An 18,362-nucleotide genomic window follows, 5' to 3' on the forward strand; every position below is an offset into this window, starting at 1 on the left:
AAAGCCATGTGGCAGGCTCAGTGCCTTGACAGCAGCCAGGCTGCCGGCACAACTCGTCTACGGGCTGAAGCAGAAAGCGGGGCGAGGGGAGCGGGTTTTGGCCCCACGGGTTTCCTCGGCCCTTCTGGCCACGCCTTGTGTGGAGGGAAGGCGGCTGGCCTTCAGCCGCAACGGCGCAAGCCATCCAACAGCACAGTAAGGAGTTTCTGGTTACAGAGGGAGCTGCGGGCTTCGTCCCATGGCTTTGCACTACGGCTTGTCGCGTGTCGTGGGTGGCACAGATGCCCAGCCAGGGGCCTGGCCCTGGATCGTCAGCATCCAGGCTCTCGTGGAAGGAGGCACGGCGCACATCTGCGGGGGCTCCCTCATCAGCCCACGGTGGGTCCTCACAGCAGCCCACTGCTTCATCGAGGTCAGGTAAGGAGGACCAGGGGTCGGGGCTAGCCCCACAACACTAGCAGGTGCCCTGAGCGCAGCAGCACGTGCTACTGCCGTCCCGTTGCCCTGCAGTACGCCCAGTGCCTGGGCACTCCGGAGCCCCGCCGAGGGGCTGCTCAGGAGAAGGCTGGGCTCGTGCCACTGCTTCCCAGCAGCCTCCCGCTCGACACTGCTTGAGCCCAAGGCACGCGAGGGCAGTCACAGCCTCCCTAGCGCTGCTTGCCTCTCTCCCTCGTCCAGCAGTAGGCAGGGCAAGTGCCGGGCTGCTGCAGCACGTGGCTGCGCTCCCTCTGAGCCCTCTCTCCATCTGCCTTCCAGGCACATCACCGTCTTGCGCGTGGTGCTCGGTGCCACCCAGCTGACTCAGCTGGGACCTGAGGCTCAGGTGCGCGCCGTCAGGCGGCTGCTGGTTCACCAGCACTACTGGAACGTCACGCAGAGGAATGACATTGCCTTGCTGGAACTGGACCAGCCTGTCCAGTGCAACAGCTACGTACAGCTTGCCTGTGTGCCCGACGCCTCGCTGAGAGTCTCAGAGCTGACAGCCTGCTACGTCAGTGGCTGGGGTGCCAGGAAAGCAAGAGGTGAGTGGCCCAAACGCAGTGGCGGCACCAGTGCAAGCTTGGCCAGCTTGGGGAAGCATGGCCAGCTTGGGGAAGCCGGGTGCGCTTCCTGGTGGCAGAGGCGAAAGCCAGAGTCAGGCTGTGGGGGCGTATGCCTCTCTCTTCCAGAGAGGGGCCGGCGCCATTGACCCAGAGCAAGGCAGAAAGGCAAGAGCGGTCCAGCGCCTGTCGGCATGCAAAGCCAAGCCCCGGGGGAGGGCTTCAGCCAGACGGGGGAGGAGAACTGGCAATGAGCTGCTGGGTGTTCATTCCTTTCTGTGCTCTTCACAGCTGGAGGATCGGCATACGCGCTGCAGGAGGCCCAGGTCCACCTCATTGATGCCAGGGTCTGTAACAGCAGCGGCTGGTACAGGGGGGCCATCCACAGCCACAACATCTGTGCTGGCTACCCGCAGGGCGGCATCGACACCTGCCAGGTAGGAGCGTGCTACAAGCCAAGCCCCGGCAGCACAGGCAGCCCCGCCACAACCGCCCAAACGTGCGCCATCACGGCCTTTTGCTGGCCACTCACACTCCCATGGCTGGGTCCCCACCGCTGAGGGCCTTACCCGCCCTTCCCCATGGGCAGGCCCTTGCTCAGGGCCTGCCCGCCTTGTCCCAGAGGCCTGGCACGCTGCCCAGAAGGCCCACCCGGTGCCCTTGGCAGCCCACAGCTCCACCATCCCAGCCGTCTGACACACCTTCACCACCACCGTGCCGCGGTGAGAGCGAGCCCTGCCTTACAGGCCCACCGCCCCCTGCCAGGCAAGCTTCTACACAGCTTGGCTGGCCACTGAATGCAGCTCTGGCAGGTGCCGTGAGAGAGAAGGAGCCAGCCACCGGGCTGACGGTGGCCACCCAACAACCCCTTCATCCTCTCTCCCGCACTGCAGGGGGACAGCGGTGGGCCTCTCGTGTGCCAAGACAAGAGCGCCGACTACTTCTGGCTTGTTGGCGTGACCAGCTGGGGGACGGGCTGTGCGAGAGCAAGGAAGCCCGGAGTCTACACCTCCACCCAGCACTTCTACGACTGGATCCTGGCGCAGATGGGCCTGCGCCCAGCAGTAACCACTACTGCAAGGCCACAGCCAGGCTTCACATACACCCCCGTTCAGAGGCCAAGGCCAAGGCCAAGGCCAACAGAATCGAGCCGGTTTCCACCCTGCCCGTTTCCAGTCCAGAAGCTGCTGGACTTCTTTACTCGGCTGCAGGAGCTCCTGCAGTACCTAAGGGCAAAATAGCTTGGAGCAGCACCATGAGGAGCATCCAGGGCAGGCTGCAGCGCACGACGACCGTTTCCTGCTGGGGCAATTCCTGCTGATGAAAGGCAGCCTCAGTGACAAAGGCCTGCTCTGTCCTGCCCGCGCTGCTCGCAACGGCAGAACTCAGCAGGCTGCCTTCTTGCAATAAAGTCTTTCCGTTGGCATGGCTAACCATGCGCCCGTGCACTGCAGTCTCCTGTGCGAGGCAAGGACTTCCAGAGCCGGCACCTGCCGAAGGAGGCAGGCTGCCAAGTCGGGCACAAAGGGTCACCGCAAAGGGCTGAAGCTCTGCCTGCTCCGAGAGAAGCATGAGGGAACAGCAGAAGGAAGGAAGGCAGGTCATTGGAGGGCTCAGAGCCTTGGGGGTGGCAGTTGGAAGCAGAGGATGCCTTAGGCTGGCTCCTGCTGGCATCCCTGTGGGCTTCTGTACGAGGCGCAAGCCAGCTTGAAAGTGGCCTCTCAGGGCCAGCTGGGCTTCAGGGCAAATCCACGAGCTGGGGCCTTTGCTCATGCCACGGAGTTCCTGGGCTTCCCCAGGCTGCTCTGCTTTCACAGCTGCGCCACGTTTCCAAGCCCAAGCCTACGGCTGCAGTGGCCGCAGGGAGCGCCATGAGCTTTGAGTGGGAGCAAAGAGGCTGCTGCTGCTGCTGCTCGGCAGTTGCCCCCCTCCCTGGCTGCCTACTGGCTGTAGTAGCGGCCACGCTAGAGGAGCAACCGGAGGCCTGGGGCATACCAGACCCCTATGGAGGGGTGCCGCGGGGACTCGAGTGGAATGGTCGAGACTAGGGGACCGGGCCCCCAGTCCGGTGTCTTTTTGAGGGCTTGAGGCTCTGCAGAGGGGTCTGGGGTGCAACGAAGGCCTCAGAAGGGGGCCTGAGTGGACTAGAGAGAGCCTAAGGCAGCCTCCGGGTAGCCAGGGGAAAGGGTGCCCAGTGCCAGGTGGCCTCCACAGCCATCAGGGACCTGGGCACAGGCACTGTCATGTGGGGAGGCAGGGAGCGTGGCATGGGCCTGTTGTGCTCATCATCTCCTTGCCCCTTTGCAGTGCCTTGATGTTGCAGCTAGTCCAGGCACTGCCCCCCACCAGCACAGGGACCCTTGCACAGCACTCCAGCTTAAGATCACTGGCACCGGCTGCCCAGAGAGGCCTCTGGAAACATTCCAGCACCACCTGCACAGGAGTTTGTGCAACCTGCTCTAGCACAGCCTGCTTTTGCAGGGCGTTGGACTAGATAACCTCCAGAGGTTCCCTCCAACAACGACCATTGTGTGATTCTGGGACTCGTGGCACTTTGGCTGAGGAAGAAGAGGTCAGGACCCTCAGGCCACCCGACACCTGACTGCCTTCCCAGTGCCTGTCCAAGAAACCTGCCAGTCCTCACTAACAGAAGTTGGACCTGCACACGTGGGCTTGCACATGTGCATGAGCGCTGCAGGGCAGCAGCCTTCTCTCTCTTCCCCGTCCTCTACTGCAGGGCGAGCGCAGATGTTCTGCCAAGGGAGCACCAGCCTGCACAGGCCCTGCCGCTGTCGCTGCCATGCAGCGGCTCTCCTACCCCCGGGCTCCCTCTACTGTGTCCCACACCACTGGCCTGGTGTGACGGCAGAGCCAGTGGCACTACCCTGTTGACGCAGAAGGCTCGGACACAACTGATACGACCAATGTGATCAAGTTCGTGCCACGTTATTAAGGGATACACAGCAACTTATACTCTACCGGCGCTATTAACAGACTCACAGCAATTCATACCCCCAGCTCAAAATACACACGCTACGCAGGCTTTGTTATGTAAAAGGTCATAGCTTAAAACGACTCGTTCACACGCTTCCACCTCCCCTAGGATTGGTCCCGGTGTGGTGCCCACACGCTGCTCCCCCCTTGTGCAGGCATCCGGTTTTTCCTCACCTCTCTGTCCAGATCTCTTATCTCTCTGCGAATACACAGCCTCTTTGTCTCTCTTGGCCTTGCATATGTCCTTCACAACACCTGCAGCTTGTTACAGCTGCGGCCTGCTCGGCCTGCTATTACAACAAAGTTACGTGGTCTGCATTGCTCATAATACGTCCGTTGCCTTCCAGCCACTCCACAAATCCCCCTTTTTGTTGTTGAGCGATCCAGACCCCTTTTATCAATCTGTTCATCATTCTCATAAAGCAATTCCACACGCAGCCCATTATCACTAAAGAGATTACAATGGCAATTAACATCGTTATCCCGTGCAGAAACAAGTCTTTTAACCCTCCAGTAATTCCTAAACTCTGCAGCCAGTCCGTTAACCCGTTCTCAACCTTTATGGCCTGTACGTTTTTTCTCAACTCTGCAAGCTGCTTATGAACAGAGTTTGAGTGATCAGTCAAATTCATACAACACGTTCCTTAGCGCTGTTCACTCTAGGCTACTCTCTACTGTTCATGCTGGTTCCTTATCTTCTAGAGGTGAGATCGCATTCCTCCTTTGTTTCTGTCGCATCCTAGTTTCTTCTCATACTCCCTCAAAGTTATTGAACTCTTCTGCAGGATCTCAGCTGCACATCGCCAAAGCAAGGCCAAAACTGCACATTATCAATGTCAAAACAACCCACTGTCTCCGTTCAGTACGATTCTACAATTACCGACACACACCCCCCCCCCCCCCTTTTTTTTTTTTGTTTGTTTTTTGAACAGCTAGTACCAGGTTTTCCGTGTTCTGCAGGGCCCTTGCAAACATGACGGCAACCAAGGCAATAGCAAAGAAACGATACTGCCAACTGAGTGAATGGATGCCAAAAAGGCTGACATTTTCTCAGGTTTTGATAACATGTTGCTGCAATGGGGCGCCTAAAATCCACGCAGCATGTACCATCAAAATCCTCACAGCCATGTCCTTGAGCCAACAACAAAAAGCCAATACTTGCTCTGTTTTGTATGTAACAGTGGCCAATTTGACTCGCGTTCTTAACTGCCTAACAAACAAGGTGATTTAACTCTTGAATGCTTTCCCTGCTGTTACTCCGGAGAAGAGAAGAACCACTGCAATACGTTCCCGCCAGTTCCATAAATCAACTACATCATTACCTGCTTCATCCAAAGCTATATTGCATTTAAGTGCATTGTGCTTATCAACATGTTCACGTGTTGATTTATGTGGGTGTCATGGTCCCATCATAGCCTCCTACTACATTGCATCTACATAAAGACAACTATCGACACTCAAAGTGCAAACAATATCAGCTTCTTTTGGATTAACATTATACAGAGGTAATCACTCATCCCCGATATCAAGGCTTTCAGTAAGATTCTTCATTCCCCACATACATTCACCTTTTTGCAACAATGTTTGCAAGTCAGGAAGGGCACACCAAGCCAGGATGTGCTCGGTTGCTGTGCTAAGGAGACCCACACATCAGTTGTTGGGTTGACTGGCGGCGGCAGCGCTCCCACGCTCCCACGGTCCCACGCTAAGCTCAGGCCGCACACAGCGAGCAGGTATCCATCGCGTGCCTTCATCTGTAGAAACACAAGCATCACCTCTCCCCCAAGTTAACAATCCATGCGGTCCTGACCAATGCCTGGTATGAGGGTCTTTCACGCGTACTAAGACACCTTGGTGCTTTTGCTGCTTGTCACCAATTGACACAAAATATCGTACAATGGGAGGCACCGCATGGTCGACAGAGATTGTCAAAAAGTTCAAAATATAGCATGCTTTCTCTGAACGTTCCTCTGGGTCATTCCCCTCATTCCCCTTTTCTGTTTTTCAAGCAGGCGTTTAAGAGTATCATTCATGCATTCATCGATGGCTTGGCCCGCAGGGGAATGGGGAATACCAAATTGCTGGGGATCCCCCGCCAGCATTGCAACGAGTTACATCGGTTGTAACACCAGCGCTGGAAAGCTTGAAGGCCTCTGGCATTAACTCCAAAACTGGGCACGGGGATACCGTTTGGACAGTCTGGACAGGCTGCAACAATGCTGCGTGCAGCAGCCTGAGAGAGACTCTTTTGGCCAATCTGTTGATACAAGCATCGCCAATTCTGATGATAAGATTGGTGGGCTAACACGACCTGCAGGTGGGCCTCAGGAACAGGCACCGACAGAGCCACAGAAACTGGAGCATCAACTCCAGCGTTGCCATCGATTGCAGAACCGCGTAGGGAAGTGTGGCAGTAACATGCATAACAATAGAATGGAGAACGGCGTTTCCAAATCCCTTCCCAAACTACAGTCAAAATTGCCAAAAAGCTTAGGATGGTTGATATGGCCATGGACAGCCATGTCCAACTGGGAAAGGAGGGCTGCCACACAGGCTGAATCAGTAATGAGATTAACAGGGCCTGGGAAATAAGGAAATGCCAAGGCCGCAGCCCGCAACGCCATGACTTGCGATGATCCCTCCTGATGCACAATTTGGGAAGGCCATTTGCCCATTTTTTTCCAAGCCACTGCGGCTTTTCCCACTTTTCCAGACCCATCTGTAAATACCGTATCACCTTTGAATTGGTCGTCTCCAACTCAGTTGCCGTGGCTGCAAAGTTAGATCTACAGTCATTGTCCAAAGTGCATGAGGTGGATGATGGTACTGAACTTGCCCTTGAAAATTGCCAAGAGCCACTTGAAGGGCAGTAGAGTCTGACAGCGCCCATGCAGCACAAAAGTGTTGTACAGGGGCTATCACAACATGTGGAACACCTCCAGTCAACTCTAAATATCTTTTGGGGATTTTTATGATCAATTCAGTAACAAGTTCGTACCATCAAACCAGCAGATTTCATAGACTGCAAAGGCAAAGTGATCCCAGCTTCTGCTTCCACTCCTGCTTGGAGCCCCTCCTATTGCCTCCCTCTCCCTACCCTCACCCCCCCCCGCCCCACCCCCCCCGCCCCCCCGACACCACCACGCCCAGCACCCCGGAACCAGGCACTCTGTGACATCAGTCCCACGTCCAAGGGAACCCTGGGCAACGGGAATCCTGCGGCCAGTACGTCAGCAGCCGTACTGGTGGTGACAAGCCCTCCGTCCTTTGCAGCTGCCACATGTGGCTGGCAGCGATGGATTTTCTGCGTCTCCTCGTTGTCCTGCTGGCCGCTGTGCTGTCCTGTGCACGGCACATGGGACAGCTGTGGGTAAGTGGCCCGAGGCTCTGGGAGGGAGCTTGGGCAAGCCTTGGTGGCCTTCACTGGAGGGGGGCCTGCTTGTCCCCCGTGGCCACCCCCCAGATTTCTGAAAGCCATGTGGCAGGCTCAGTGCCTTGACAGCAGCCAGGCTGCCGGCACAACTCGTCTACGGGCTGAAGCAGAAAGCGGGGCGAGGGGAGCGGGTTTTGGCCCCACGGTTTTCCTCGGCCCTTCTGGCCACGCCTTGTGTGGAGGGAAGGCGGCTGGCCTTCAGCCGCAACGGCGCAAGCCATCCAACAGCACAGTAAGGAGTTTCTGGTTACAGAGGGAGCTGCGGGCTTCGTCCCATGGCTTTGCACTACGGCATGTCGCGCGTCGTGGGTGGCACAGATGCCCCAGCCAGGGGCCTGGCCCTGGATCGTCAGCATCCAGGCTCTCGTGGAAGGAGGCACGGCGCACATCTGCGGGGGCTCCCTCATCAGCCCACAGTGGGTCCTCACAGCAGCCCACTGCTTCATCGAGGTCAGGTAAGGAGGACCAGGGCTTGGGGCTAGCCCCACAACACTAGCAGGTGCCCTGAGCGCAGCAGCACGTGCTACTGCCGTCCCGTTGCCTGCAGTACGCCCAGTGCCTGGGCACTCCGGAGCCCCGCCGAGGGGCTGCTCAGGAGAAGGCTGGGCTCGTGCCACTGCTTCCCAGCAGCCTCCCGCTCGACACTGCTTGAGCCCAAGGCACGCGAGGGGCAGTCGCAGCCTCCCTAGCGCTGCTTGCCTCTCTCCCTCGTCCAGCAGTAGGCAGGGCAAAGTGCCGGGCTGCTGCAGCACGTGGCTGCGCTCCCTCTGAGCCCTCTCTCCATCTGCCTTCCAGGCACATCACCGTCTTGCGCGTGGTGCTCGGTGCCACCCAGCTGACTCAGCTGGGGACCTGAGGCCTCAGGTGCGCGCCGTCAGGCGGCTGCTGGTTCACCAGCACTACTGGAACGTCACGCAGAGGAATGACATTGCCTTGCTGGAACTGGACCAGCCTGTCCAGTGCAACCAGCTACGTACAGCTTGCCTGTGTGCCCGACGCCTCGCTGAGAGTCTCAGAGCTGACGGCCTGCTACGTCAGTGGCTGGTGGTGCCAGGAAAGCAAGAGGTGAGTGGCCCAAATGCAGTGGCGGCACCAGTGCAAGCTTGGCCAGCTTGGGGGAAGCCGGGTGCGCTTCCTGGTGGCAGAGGCGAAAGCCAGAGTCAGGCTGTGGGGGCGTATGCCTCTCTCTTCCAGAGAGGGGCCGGCGCCATTGACCCAGAGCAAGGCAGAAAGGCAAGAGCGGTCCAGCGCCTGTCGGCATGCAAAGCCAAGCCCCGGGGGAGGGCTTCAGCCAGACGGGGGAGGAGAACTGCAATGAGCTGCTGGGTGTTCATTCCTTTCTGTGCTCTTCACAGCTGGAGGATCGGCATACGCGCTGCAGTAGGCCCAGGTCCACCTCATTGATGCCAGGGTCTGTAACAGCAGCGGCTGGTACAGGGGGGCCATCCACAGCCACAACATCTGTGCTGGCTACCCGCAGGGCGGCATCGACACCTGCCAGGTAGGAGCGTGCTACAAGCCAAGCCCCGGCAGCACAGGCAGCCCCGCCACAACCGCCCAAACGTGCGCCATCACGGCCTTTTGCTGGCCACTCACACTCCCATGGCTGGGTCCCCACCGCTGAGGGCCTTACCCGCCCTTCCCCATGGGCAGGCCCTTGCTCAGGGCCTGCCCTCCTTGTCCCAGAGGCCTGGCACGCTGCCCAGAAGGCCCACCCGGTGCCCTTGGCAGCCCACAGCTCCACCATCCCAGCCGTCTGACACACCTTCACCACCACCGTGCCGCGGTGAGAGCGAGCCCTGCCTTACAGGCCCACCGCCCCCTGCCAGGCAAGCTTCTACACAGCTTGGCTGGCCACTGAATGCAGCTCTGGCAGGTGCCGTGAGAGAGAAGGAGCCAGCCACCGGGCTGACGGTGGCCACCCAACAACCCCTTCACAGGGGGACAGCGGTGGGCCTCTCGTGTGCCAAGACAAGAGCGCCGACTACTTCTGGCTTGTTGGCGTGACCAGCTGGGGGACGGGCTGTGCGAGAGCAAGGAAGCCCGGAGTCTACACCTCCACCCAGCACTTCTACGACTGGATCCTGGCGCAGATGGGCCTGCGCCCAGCAGTAACCACTACTGCAAGGCCACAGCCAGGCTTCACATACACCCCCGTTCAGAGGCCAAGGCCAAGGCCAAGGCCAACAGAATCGAGCCGGTTTCCACCCTGCCCGTTTCCAGTCCAGAAGCTGCTGGACTTCTTTACTCGGCTGCAGGAGCTCCTGCAGTACCTAAGGGCAAAATAGCTTGGAGCAGCACCATGAGGAGCATCCAGGGCAGGCTGCAGCGCACGACGACCGTTTCCTGCTGGGGCAATTCCTGCTGATGAAAGGCAGCCTCAGTGACAAGGGCCTGCTCTGTCCTGCCCGCGCTGCTCGCAACGGCAGAACTCAGCAGGCTGCCTTCTTGCAATAAAGTCTTTCCGTTGGCATGGCTAACCATGCGCCCGTGCACTGCAGTCTCCTGTGCGAGGCAAGGACTTCCAGAGCCGGCACCTGCCGAAGGAGGCAGGCTGCCAAGTCGGGCACAAAGGGTCACCGCAAAGGGCTGAAGCTCTGCCTGCTCCGAGAGAAGCATGAGGGAACAGCAGAAGGAAGGAAGGCAGGTCATTGGAGGGCTCAGAGCCTTGGGGGTGGCAGTTGGAAGCAGAGGATGCCTTAGGCTGGCTCCTGCTGGCATCCCTGTGGGCTTCTGTACGAGGCGCAAGCCAGCTTGAAAGTGGCCTCTCAGGGCCAGCTGGGCTTCAGGGCAAATCCACGAGCTGGGGCCTTTGCTCATGCCACGGAGTTCCTGGGCTTCCCCAGGCTGCTCTGCTTTCACAGCTGCGCCACGTTTCCAAGCCCAAGCCTACGGCTGCAGTGGCCGCAGGGAGCGCCATGAGCTTTGAGTGGGAGCAAAGAGGCTGCTGCTGCTGCTGCTCGGCAGTTGCCCCCCTCCCTGGCTGCCTTCTGGCTGTAGTAGCGGCCACGCTAGAGGAGCAACCGGAGGCCTGGGGCATACCAGACCCCTATGGAGGGGTGCCGCGGGGACTCGAGTGGAATGGTCGAGACTAGGGGACCGGGCCCCCAGTCCGGTGTCTTTTTGAGGGCTTGAGGCTCTGCAGAGGGGTCTGGGGTGCAACGAAGGCCTCAGAAGGGGGCCTGAGTGGACTAGAGAGAGCCTAAGGCAGCCTCCGGGTAGCCAGGGGAAAGGGTGCCCAGTGCCAGGTGGCCTCCACAGCCATCAGGGACCTGGGCACAGGCACTGTCATGTGGGGAGGCAGGGAGCGTGGCATGGGCCTGTTGTGCTCATCATCTCCTTGCCCCTTTGCAGTGCCTTGATGTTGCAGCTAGTCCAGGCACTGCCCCCCACCAGCACAGGGACCCTTGCACAGCACTCCAGCTTAAGATCACTGGCACCGGCTGCCCAGAGAGGCCTCTGGAAACATTCCAGCACCACCTGCACAGGAGTTTGTGCAACCTGCTCTAGCACAGCCTGCTTTTGCAGGGCGTTGGACTAGATAACCTCCAGAGGTTCCCTCCAACAACGACCATTGTGTGATTCTGGGACTCGTGGCACTTTGGCTGAGGAAGAAGAGGTCAGGACCCTCAGGCCACCCGACACCTGACTGCCTTCCCAGTGCCTGTCCAAGAAACCTGCCAGTCCTCACTAACAGAAGTTGGACCTGCACACGTGGGCTTGCACATGTGCATGAGCGCTGCAGGGCAGCAGCCTTCTCTCTCTTCCCCGTCCTCTACTGCAGGGCGAGCCCAGGGCTGTCCTTGCCAGCAGGGTCCCTGCAGCCCAGGGGGCTGTGTGCTGGGGCAGGGGCTCTGCCGCCTGTCAGGGGCACCTCTTAGCCTGCTCGGGAGCTCCCCATGGTGCTGTGGGGAGAAGCTGTGGGTGGATAGAATGATGCCCATTAGGACTGGGTCCTTGTGGTATTCAGCAGGTGCTGCATGGTCAGATTATCTCATATTTCCAGCTCATGCCCAGGTTATTTCCAAGGGGAATTTTCATGAGCTCGTTCATTGTAGGAGATTCCTGTTTGGATCTGTGCTTGCCTGAATCTCTGCTGCAACTTTTCTCTGGCTCCACTTGGCGGCAATTGAAACTGAGCTGTGCAGGTCAGAGTAGGGACTGAGACAGTTCAGGAATCAGTCAGGTTGATGAGGAAGCTCAGCAAGTGCCTTCCCTCCCCACCATCCTGCAGATCAAACCAGCATCAGCTTTCCTTTTCCATCAGGGTTTGGGTGACCTGTTGTTCTTTCAGGCATGCAGACAGAGAGTGGCTGCAGGGCAGAACTGGGCACACAGGGGCTGAGCTGGGCTCTGTGAGCGCTGGCAGGGAAGAGCCCTGGGGCCAGAGAAAGAGCTGCTGGCAGGGACAGCTCCAGGCCGGTGAGGTACAGACAGAGGGGGCCAGGGGCAGTGGAGGAATGCTGAGGGTAAAACTTAAGTGGGGGAGATGGATCACCACCCAGCTGTGCCGTACATTGCAGATGCCTTCCCTGAACAGCACAAGTCTTCTCTCCTCTCCCACCCATCACAGCCCTTAGCCCATAGGGTCCGGGCTGTTCGGTACCTCCTCATCCAGCAGAGCTGGGCAGCTGAGAAGGAGCTGGAGGGACACACCAGATTCCCTCACACTGCCCTAAGGCACAGACAGTCCCCTTGCCTCTCAGCACTCACCCTGCTCTCCCTGAGCACAGCACAAAACCCTCCTGACCTGACTCTGGCCATGACCGTTGCTCAGCACGGGCAGAGCAGATGCTGACAGGCCCTTCTGTGCTGGGAGCTGTTGGGTCTGACCAAGTCCAAGGCCAGGATTGGCCCCTGCCCCCACGGTTCCCATGAAGCCCCTGCTGCAGAGCAGGGCTCACTGCTGGGCAGCCAGCGGGCACAGCCCCTGCTCCTCACAGCACACTCGGCCAGCACTCAGCACAGCTCCAGCCACGGCTCTGAAGGGAGCTCTCCTAGGAACGGCAGAGGCGGGGACATGGGGCAGTGGGGGCAGATCTAGGAGAAAGGGCTTTCACTTGGCTCAGAGAAGTGTCTTCTAAGTTGTACCCAGTCTTTCCTCTTTGAACAGGTCCCCATGCCCAGAGGAAGCTGATGTCAAATAGCAGCTGGGTCACCCAGTTCCTTCTCCTGGCATTGGCAGACACACGGGAGCTGCAGCTCTTGACCTTCTTGCTTTTGCTGGGCATTTACCTGGCTGCCCTCCTGGCTAACAGCGTCATCATCACTGCTGTAGCGGGTAACCAACACCTCCATGTGGTGACGCAAGTCAAGGCAGACTTAAAAGAAACACTATGTCTGCGTGGCTGGGTTCAGACAAAATGGCCTTTATTGTTTATACAAACTATTTATATATCTTAGACAGTGCAGGTGTTAAACCCTGATAGGTTTTTCTGTCCTTCTTCTTGCTTGCTATTTGCTGTTGCTGTAGGTGCCCGTATGCTGTGGTTCTAAGTTCCAATTCTTCCCATCCTGTTTACATACCTGACAATTTGTGGCCATCTTAAAGGTACACGACTAAGTCTTTGAAGTCAACTAACTTATCTGCAGACCCGCTGCAGACCCCAACACCTCCACACCCCCATGTACTTCTTCCTCCTCAATCTCTCCTTCCTCGACTTGGGATCCATCTCCACCACTCTCCCCAAAGCCATGGCCAACACACTCTGGGACACCAGGATCATCACCTACTCAGAATGTGCTGCCCAAGCCTTTCTCTTTGTATTTTTCATTTCAGCAGAATATTTTCTCCTCGCCGTCATGGCGTATGACCGCTACATGGCCATCTGCCAACCCCTGCACTATGGGACCCTGCTGGGCAGCAGACCTTGTGTCCACATGGCAGTAGCTCTCTATGGCAGTGATGTTCTCTACGCTTTACTGCACACGGCCAATACACTTTCACTGCCACTCTGCCACGGCAATGCCCTGGACCAGTTCTCCTGGGAAATCCCTCAGATCCTCAAGCTCTCCTGCTCACATGCCTACCTCAGGGAAGCTGGGCTTATTGTAGTTAGTGCCTGTTTATTCTTTGGCTGTTTTGTTTTCATTGTTCTGTCCTATATGCAGATCTTCAGGGCTGTGCTGAGGATCCCCTCTGAGCAGGGACGGCACAAAGCCTTTTCTACGTGCCTCCCTCACCTGGCCGTGGTCTCCATCTTTCTCAGCACTGCCATGTTTGCCCACCTGAAACCCCCCTCCATGTCTTCCCCATCTCTGAATCTGGTGGTGTCAGTCCTGTACTCGGTGGTGCCTCCAGTAGCGAACCCCCTCATCTACAGCATGAGGAACAAGGAGCTCAAGGATGCACTGAAGAAGCTCATGTAATCAGTAGTCTCTCAGCAGCAATCAGCTGCCATGTTCCCTCACAAGCTATTTCCACATCATCTCTGGAACCTCCCGTTCTATTATCATTCCATCTGTGTAAGTCCTTTTGGTCCTGCAATGTCTACACCTACTCCACTTTCCTAAAGGATGAACACAGGCTGTGTGACTTACAGGTTTTTGTATGTGGCCCTGGGAGGATGGTGCAGCTGGCCTTCAGTGTGGCATCTCTGTAATAAAAGCGAGTTTTCTCAGTGCCTATGTCTGGAGGTTGGGCTCTTCTTCCAAAGCTGAGCTCAGGAACAGGCTGAAGGAATTGCCCCCAGGAGCGTGCTGCTGGGCTTGGGTTCCCCATGGCTCAGGGGAGGAGGGCATGGGTCAATGCGTTAGGGAATGGGCCTGTGTTGAGCCTTCCCGTGTGGGTGCCCAGTGCCCATGAGAATGGTGGGTGACCAACAGGGATGTGCCTGGGACCATCTCCCTGGGCTTTCAGGCACCGCTGCCCTGCACAGCAGCACCGCCTGCTCAGGGCCACGCCTGAGACCACATCCCTGGGCAAGAGCAGGTGTCTCTCTGCACGCCCCAGCTGGGGCAGGCTGCTGTGTCCCTGGTGCAGCAGGAGGTGCCTGGGGAGCCCCCAGGCCAGCAGCCTGGTGCTGGGGACAGGGACTGGCCCAGAGGGGCTGCCAGGAGTGGGCCATCAGGGTCTGTGTGAGAGAAGAGCAGCAGACAGAGGGGGACACTGGCCTCTGTCCCTTCATGCCATGTCTGCATCTGCACTGCAAGGGCTACGGAATGAGAGGGGTGAAGGCAGTTTGAAAGAGCTCTAGTTCTTTTAACAGCTCCCTCTGATGTCCTGTGGGGAGTATTCTCATACGTCAGAAACTCTCAGCATTGCTGCTGCCCTCAGGAGGAACACAGTGAGCTCTGCGAGGCAAGAGGATTGCCTGTGGGTGAGTGCCTGTGCGGGGAGGTGGTCTGTCCATCTGGTTCCCAGTGTCTCTGGGCTTGTACCTTCCTAAGGTGGAGGGTGACCACACTGCCATGTCACCCTGAAAATCCACCAGGCACCGCTGAGAGCAGCCTGACCCACCACAGACACCTCACCATTTCTTGAGGTCTCAGCACCCCACTTGCAGCCAAGGACACACAGGGCTCATTTCACCCACCCAACAGCATTTTCTCTGTCACAGCATCCCTGCAATTCTCTGTGAGGCTTTCAGATCACAACGGGTGCGAGGGGAAAGGTTTGCATTCTGCAGGGCAACTCACTGCTTGGAAGCAAATGTCAGGGAGGTACAAAAGGACCCTAAATATAGCATCTAATTCAGGGAGAACCAGCTCATTGCCCATCCCCACAGAGGGCATTGCCCACAGCCCCCCAGGTGGCAGGAAAACTGGGACACTTGTTCCCATGGACACAGCTGCAGGAATGGACCCACAAGATCAGTGTGTGACTCTGCAGCTGAAACACCCATCCCCAGAGAGCCTGACAGCAAGAGCAAGGGAACAGTAACAAATAACAGAGACAATGGAGAAAGGAGGCAAAACAGAGTGAGGGTGCGTCTGAGAGAGGCCAGGACGAGTGTGCCGGGCACTGAGGGCAGCATTGCCCTTGCCCAGCTCTGCTCGCCATCTCCCACACACCAACATTGCCGGGCAGCTGCTCTCAGCCCCTGTGCTCTGCAGAGGGACCGGGGCACGTGGCTGGAGAGCTGCCCCGCGACTCTGCTGGAGCTCTGGCTGCAGGGGGGGTGGCTCATTCCTCGGGACCCCCAGCCCTGAGGACAGAGGCTTTGCTGGGGGGAGAGCAGGCCAGGGGGATGCCTCAGAGGAAAGGCTCTGCACTGCAGGGGGTCATACAGAGCTTGCTGAATTCTCCCACCCACAACATTTCTGCTTTGAGTTTCCTTTAAGTCTTGATTTTATATCGGATGCCACAGGATTTTCCTCCTGGGAGGTGTTTCCCTGTGCCAGGTCTTTCCCTGTTGGTGCTCACAGACCCCATCCCAGCCTCTGTGCACTGGCCCCACACAAACCTCCCTGTCTGCATGGCACTGGCTGGGCGCATGGTCCTGTCCGCAGGGGGAAAGGGCAGGTCAGAACAACCCTGATGGCTCCAGCAAAGGTGCTGCTGCTGCTGTTCATAGGCAGAAGAGTGGCTGAGGGCACATCAGAAGGCTCCTGGCAGACCTCCTCATCACTCCCAATTCCAGCGAAGAGTCTCAGTGACTTCTTCCAACTAGAGATCTCCGTTTCCATCTCTCCCTTCCCTGTCCTGCTCCCAAGAGCAGGAAATGGAAAACAGACTGAGGACAGCCCTGTATTACGATAGCGATCTCTGCCCTAAACTACCTTATGAAAAAATCTCATCCAGAGTTATCCTCAGGGTAATCTACACTTGTAAGCAGCGCTCACACATCAGCACACTCTCAACAGCAGAGAGACCCTTCCCTATTGGGTATCAATGTATACCCCACAAAGCAGCTGGAACCTCCCGAGCAGGCTGAGAGGTGCCCCTGACAGGCGGCAGAGCCCCTGCCCCAGCACACAGCCCCCTGGGCTGCAGGGACCCTGCTGGCAAGGACAGCCCTGGGCACCCCTGCCTGCACAGCCACCTTCACAGCCCTGCAGCCGGCCCTGGCACAAGGCAGCCCACATGCCCTGGCCCTCCCACGCTGCAGCAGGGAAGCCCTGCTCTGCAGCACACTGGCCTCCTCCACAGCAAAAGGCTCCCACACGGTCCCACAGGCTGGGGGTGCCCCAGCTGCTGCAGACCCGGCTAGGAACTGCAGAGGCATTGCCCTGCAGCCACAGACTCACCGGCTCAGGGGCTGTGCAGATTTCTCCAACGGTGAGCTCTCAGCAGCCTCCCAGCCCAGACTGCCTTGAAGCTCTGGGTGCCTGGTTCCTCTGCCCTGGGTGCCTGCAGGCAGTGCCTCAGCCCTGCTGTGCTTTGCAGAGGAGCTGCTGGTGGGCAGAGCTGTCTCTCTGGAGTGCTGCCCGCTTGCCATGAGCTCCCTCCATGGCAGGAGCCCGGCCCAGCTCAGCAGCAGGGAGCAGCCCAAGGCAGCCCTTGCTCTGCCCCTCTGGGCTCCCTCCAGGTGTCCCTGGGGCTGCAGGGGAACCTGCTGGGGAACAGCCTGATGCAATCACTGATGCTCCCTGCCTCAGCTGGGTAGAGACACTTCTGTCCAGCAGTGGCATTTCTCTGAGGAAAAAAAACTTTTGTGTATCAGTATCAACTTTTGTTAACCCATTATGAGACAGGACACCAGGAAGACTGCATACTCCTAAACAGCGTCTGTGTATGTGTGTGTCTGGTGGTTCTACAGGCAGGGGCGGGGAGGATGTCTTCAGTGCTTCAGTAAGCATTGCAGAGTCAATTGAAGCACCTCACTGCATAGTCCTAGGGGTACAAAGACTCAGCTCTCCTTTGCCCAGGCCAGGTCTCTGCTCTGAAGCAAAGCCTTTGCACCCGCGGGCTCGGGGACACTTGGTTCCAGGTCTCCTCATGGCAGAGCTGGGCTGGTGCCACAGCTGGGGGGCTTCAGCCCAGATGGTCAGCAGTGCCCTCAGCCAGGGGCACATGCAGAGGCAAGTGGAGCTGGTGCTGTTGCAGACAGAGCTGTGACACTGATGGAGCCAAGTACTAAGGCAGGTGGCAGAGCTCAGCAGAGCTGCTCTGCAAGGGCAGCAGCTTCCAGTTGCTCAGAGATCCAAAACAGAGTTGAAAACTGTGAGGCAATTCAAGGGAACCCTACATAATATTTATTTCTCTATAAACAGGTAAGGGAGAAACAACGATGCTGTGTGGCCGCTGCTGAATTGAGTAAGGGCAGGTGTGGGTACAGCTGAGGTTGTCTCTGTCCTCTTCTCCTCTGACTTCCCCGGCCAGTTCTCCCAGGCCTCTGTGGCTGCAGGCAGGTCTCTGGAGGAGAACAACCAGCACTGGGAGGGGATCAAGTCTCTTGAACTCAGGGAGTCTTGAGCAGTCCGTGGGAGCAGAGGCGCGTTATCCCAGGGAGCTGAGAGAGCAGGCTGCTGTCACAGGGAGGCCACTCTCTATCCTCTGGGAAAGGCCATGGAGACTGGGAGAGCTGCGGGAGGGGTGGCATCACCCACCGATGGTGCAGGCTTTTAAAACATGACCAAAGGATGAGCAGGGGAAATTAAGGCCCCAGAGTGTGTCCACTGAGATAATATTTCATGGTGTATGAAAGAGAAGGTGAGCGGATTGACCATGGGGACATTGTGCCTGGACATCCTCTTTGCTTTCTGCGAGGAAAGGACAGGATTGCTGGACTTAGAGCAGTGGTGGTCTTCAACTGGGAGTCAGCAAAGCTTAAGAAATCATGACCCACAACATTCTAGTGCCCACATTAGGATATTGTGTCCTGCATGGGTACAGAAGTGGATGGGTATAAAAACAGCTGGATGGTCGGTCTCTGAAATAAGTGTTGAGTGCATGGTTCTCTGCCTGGAGGCACCCAGCTAGCAGCGTCCTGCTGGGGTCTGTCCTGCCACCT

The 18,362-nt window shown here is 57.9% G+C and overlaps 1 protein-coding gene across 1 annotated transcript; it reads left to right on the forward strand.

The window, feature by feature from the left end:
- Positions 1-238: 238 nt before the first annotated feature.
- On the forward strand, positions 239-3,993 carry LOC130159835 (acrosin-like). The gene is made up of 6 exons (XM_056361875.1): positions 239-417; positions 757-868; positions 1,170-1,236; positions 1,332-1,477; positions 1,934-2,104; positions 3,910-3,993. Exons 1-6 carry the CDS (start codon positions 239-241, stop codon positions 3,991-3,993), a joined length of 759 nt encoding a protein of 252 aa, XP_056217850.1.
- Positions 3,994-18,362: the final 14,369 nt, after the last annotated feature.

This window comes from Falco biarmicus, chromosome 16, assembly GCF_023638135.1.
Source record: "Falco biarmicus isolate bFalBia1 chromosome 16, bFalBia1.pri, whole genome shotgun sequence".
Classification (NCBI taxonomy): Eukaryota; Metazoa; Chordata; class Aves; order Falconiformes; family Falconidae; genus Falco; species Falco biarmicus.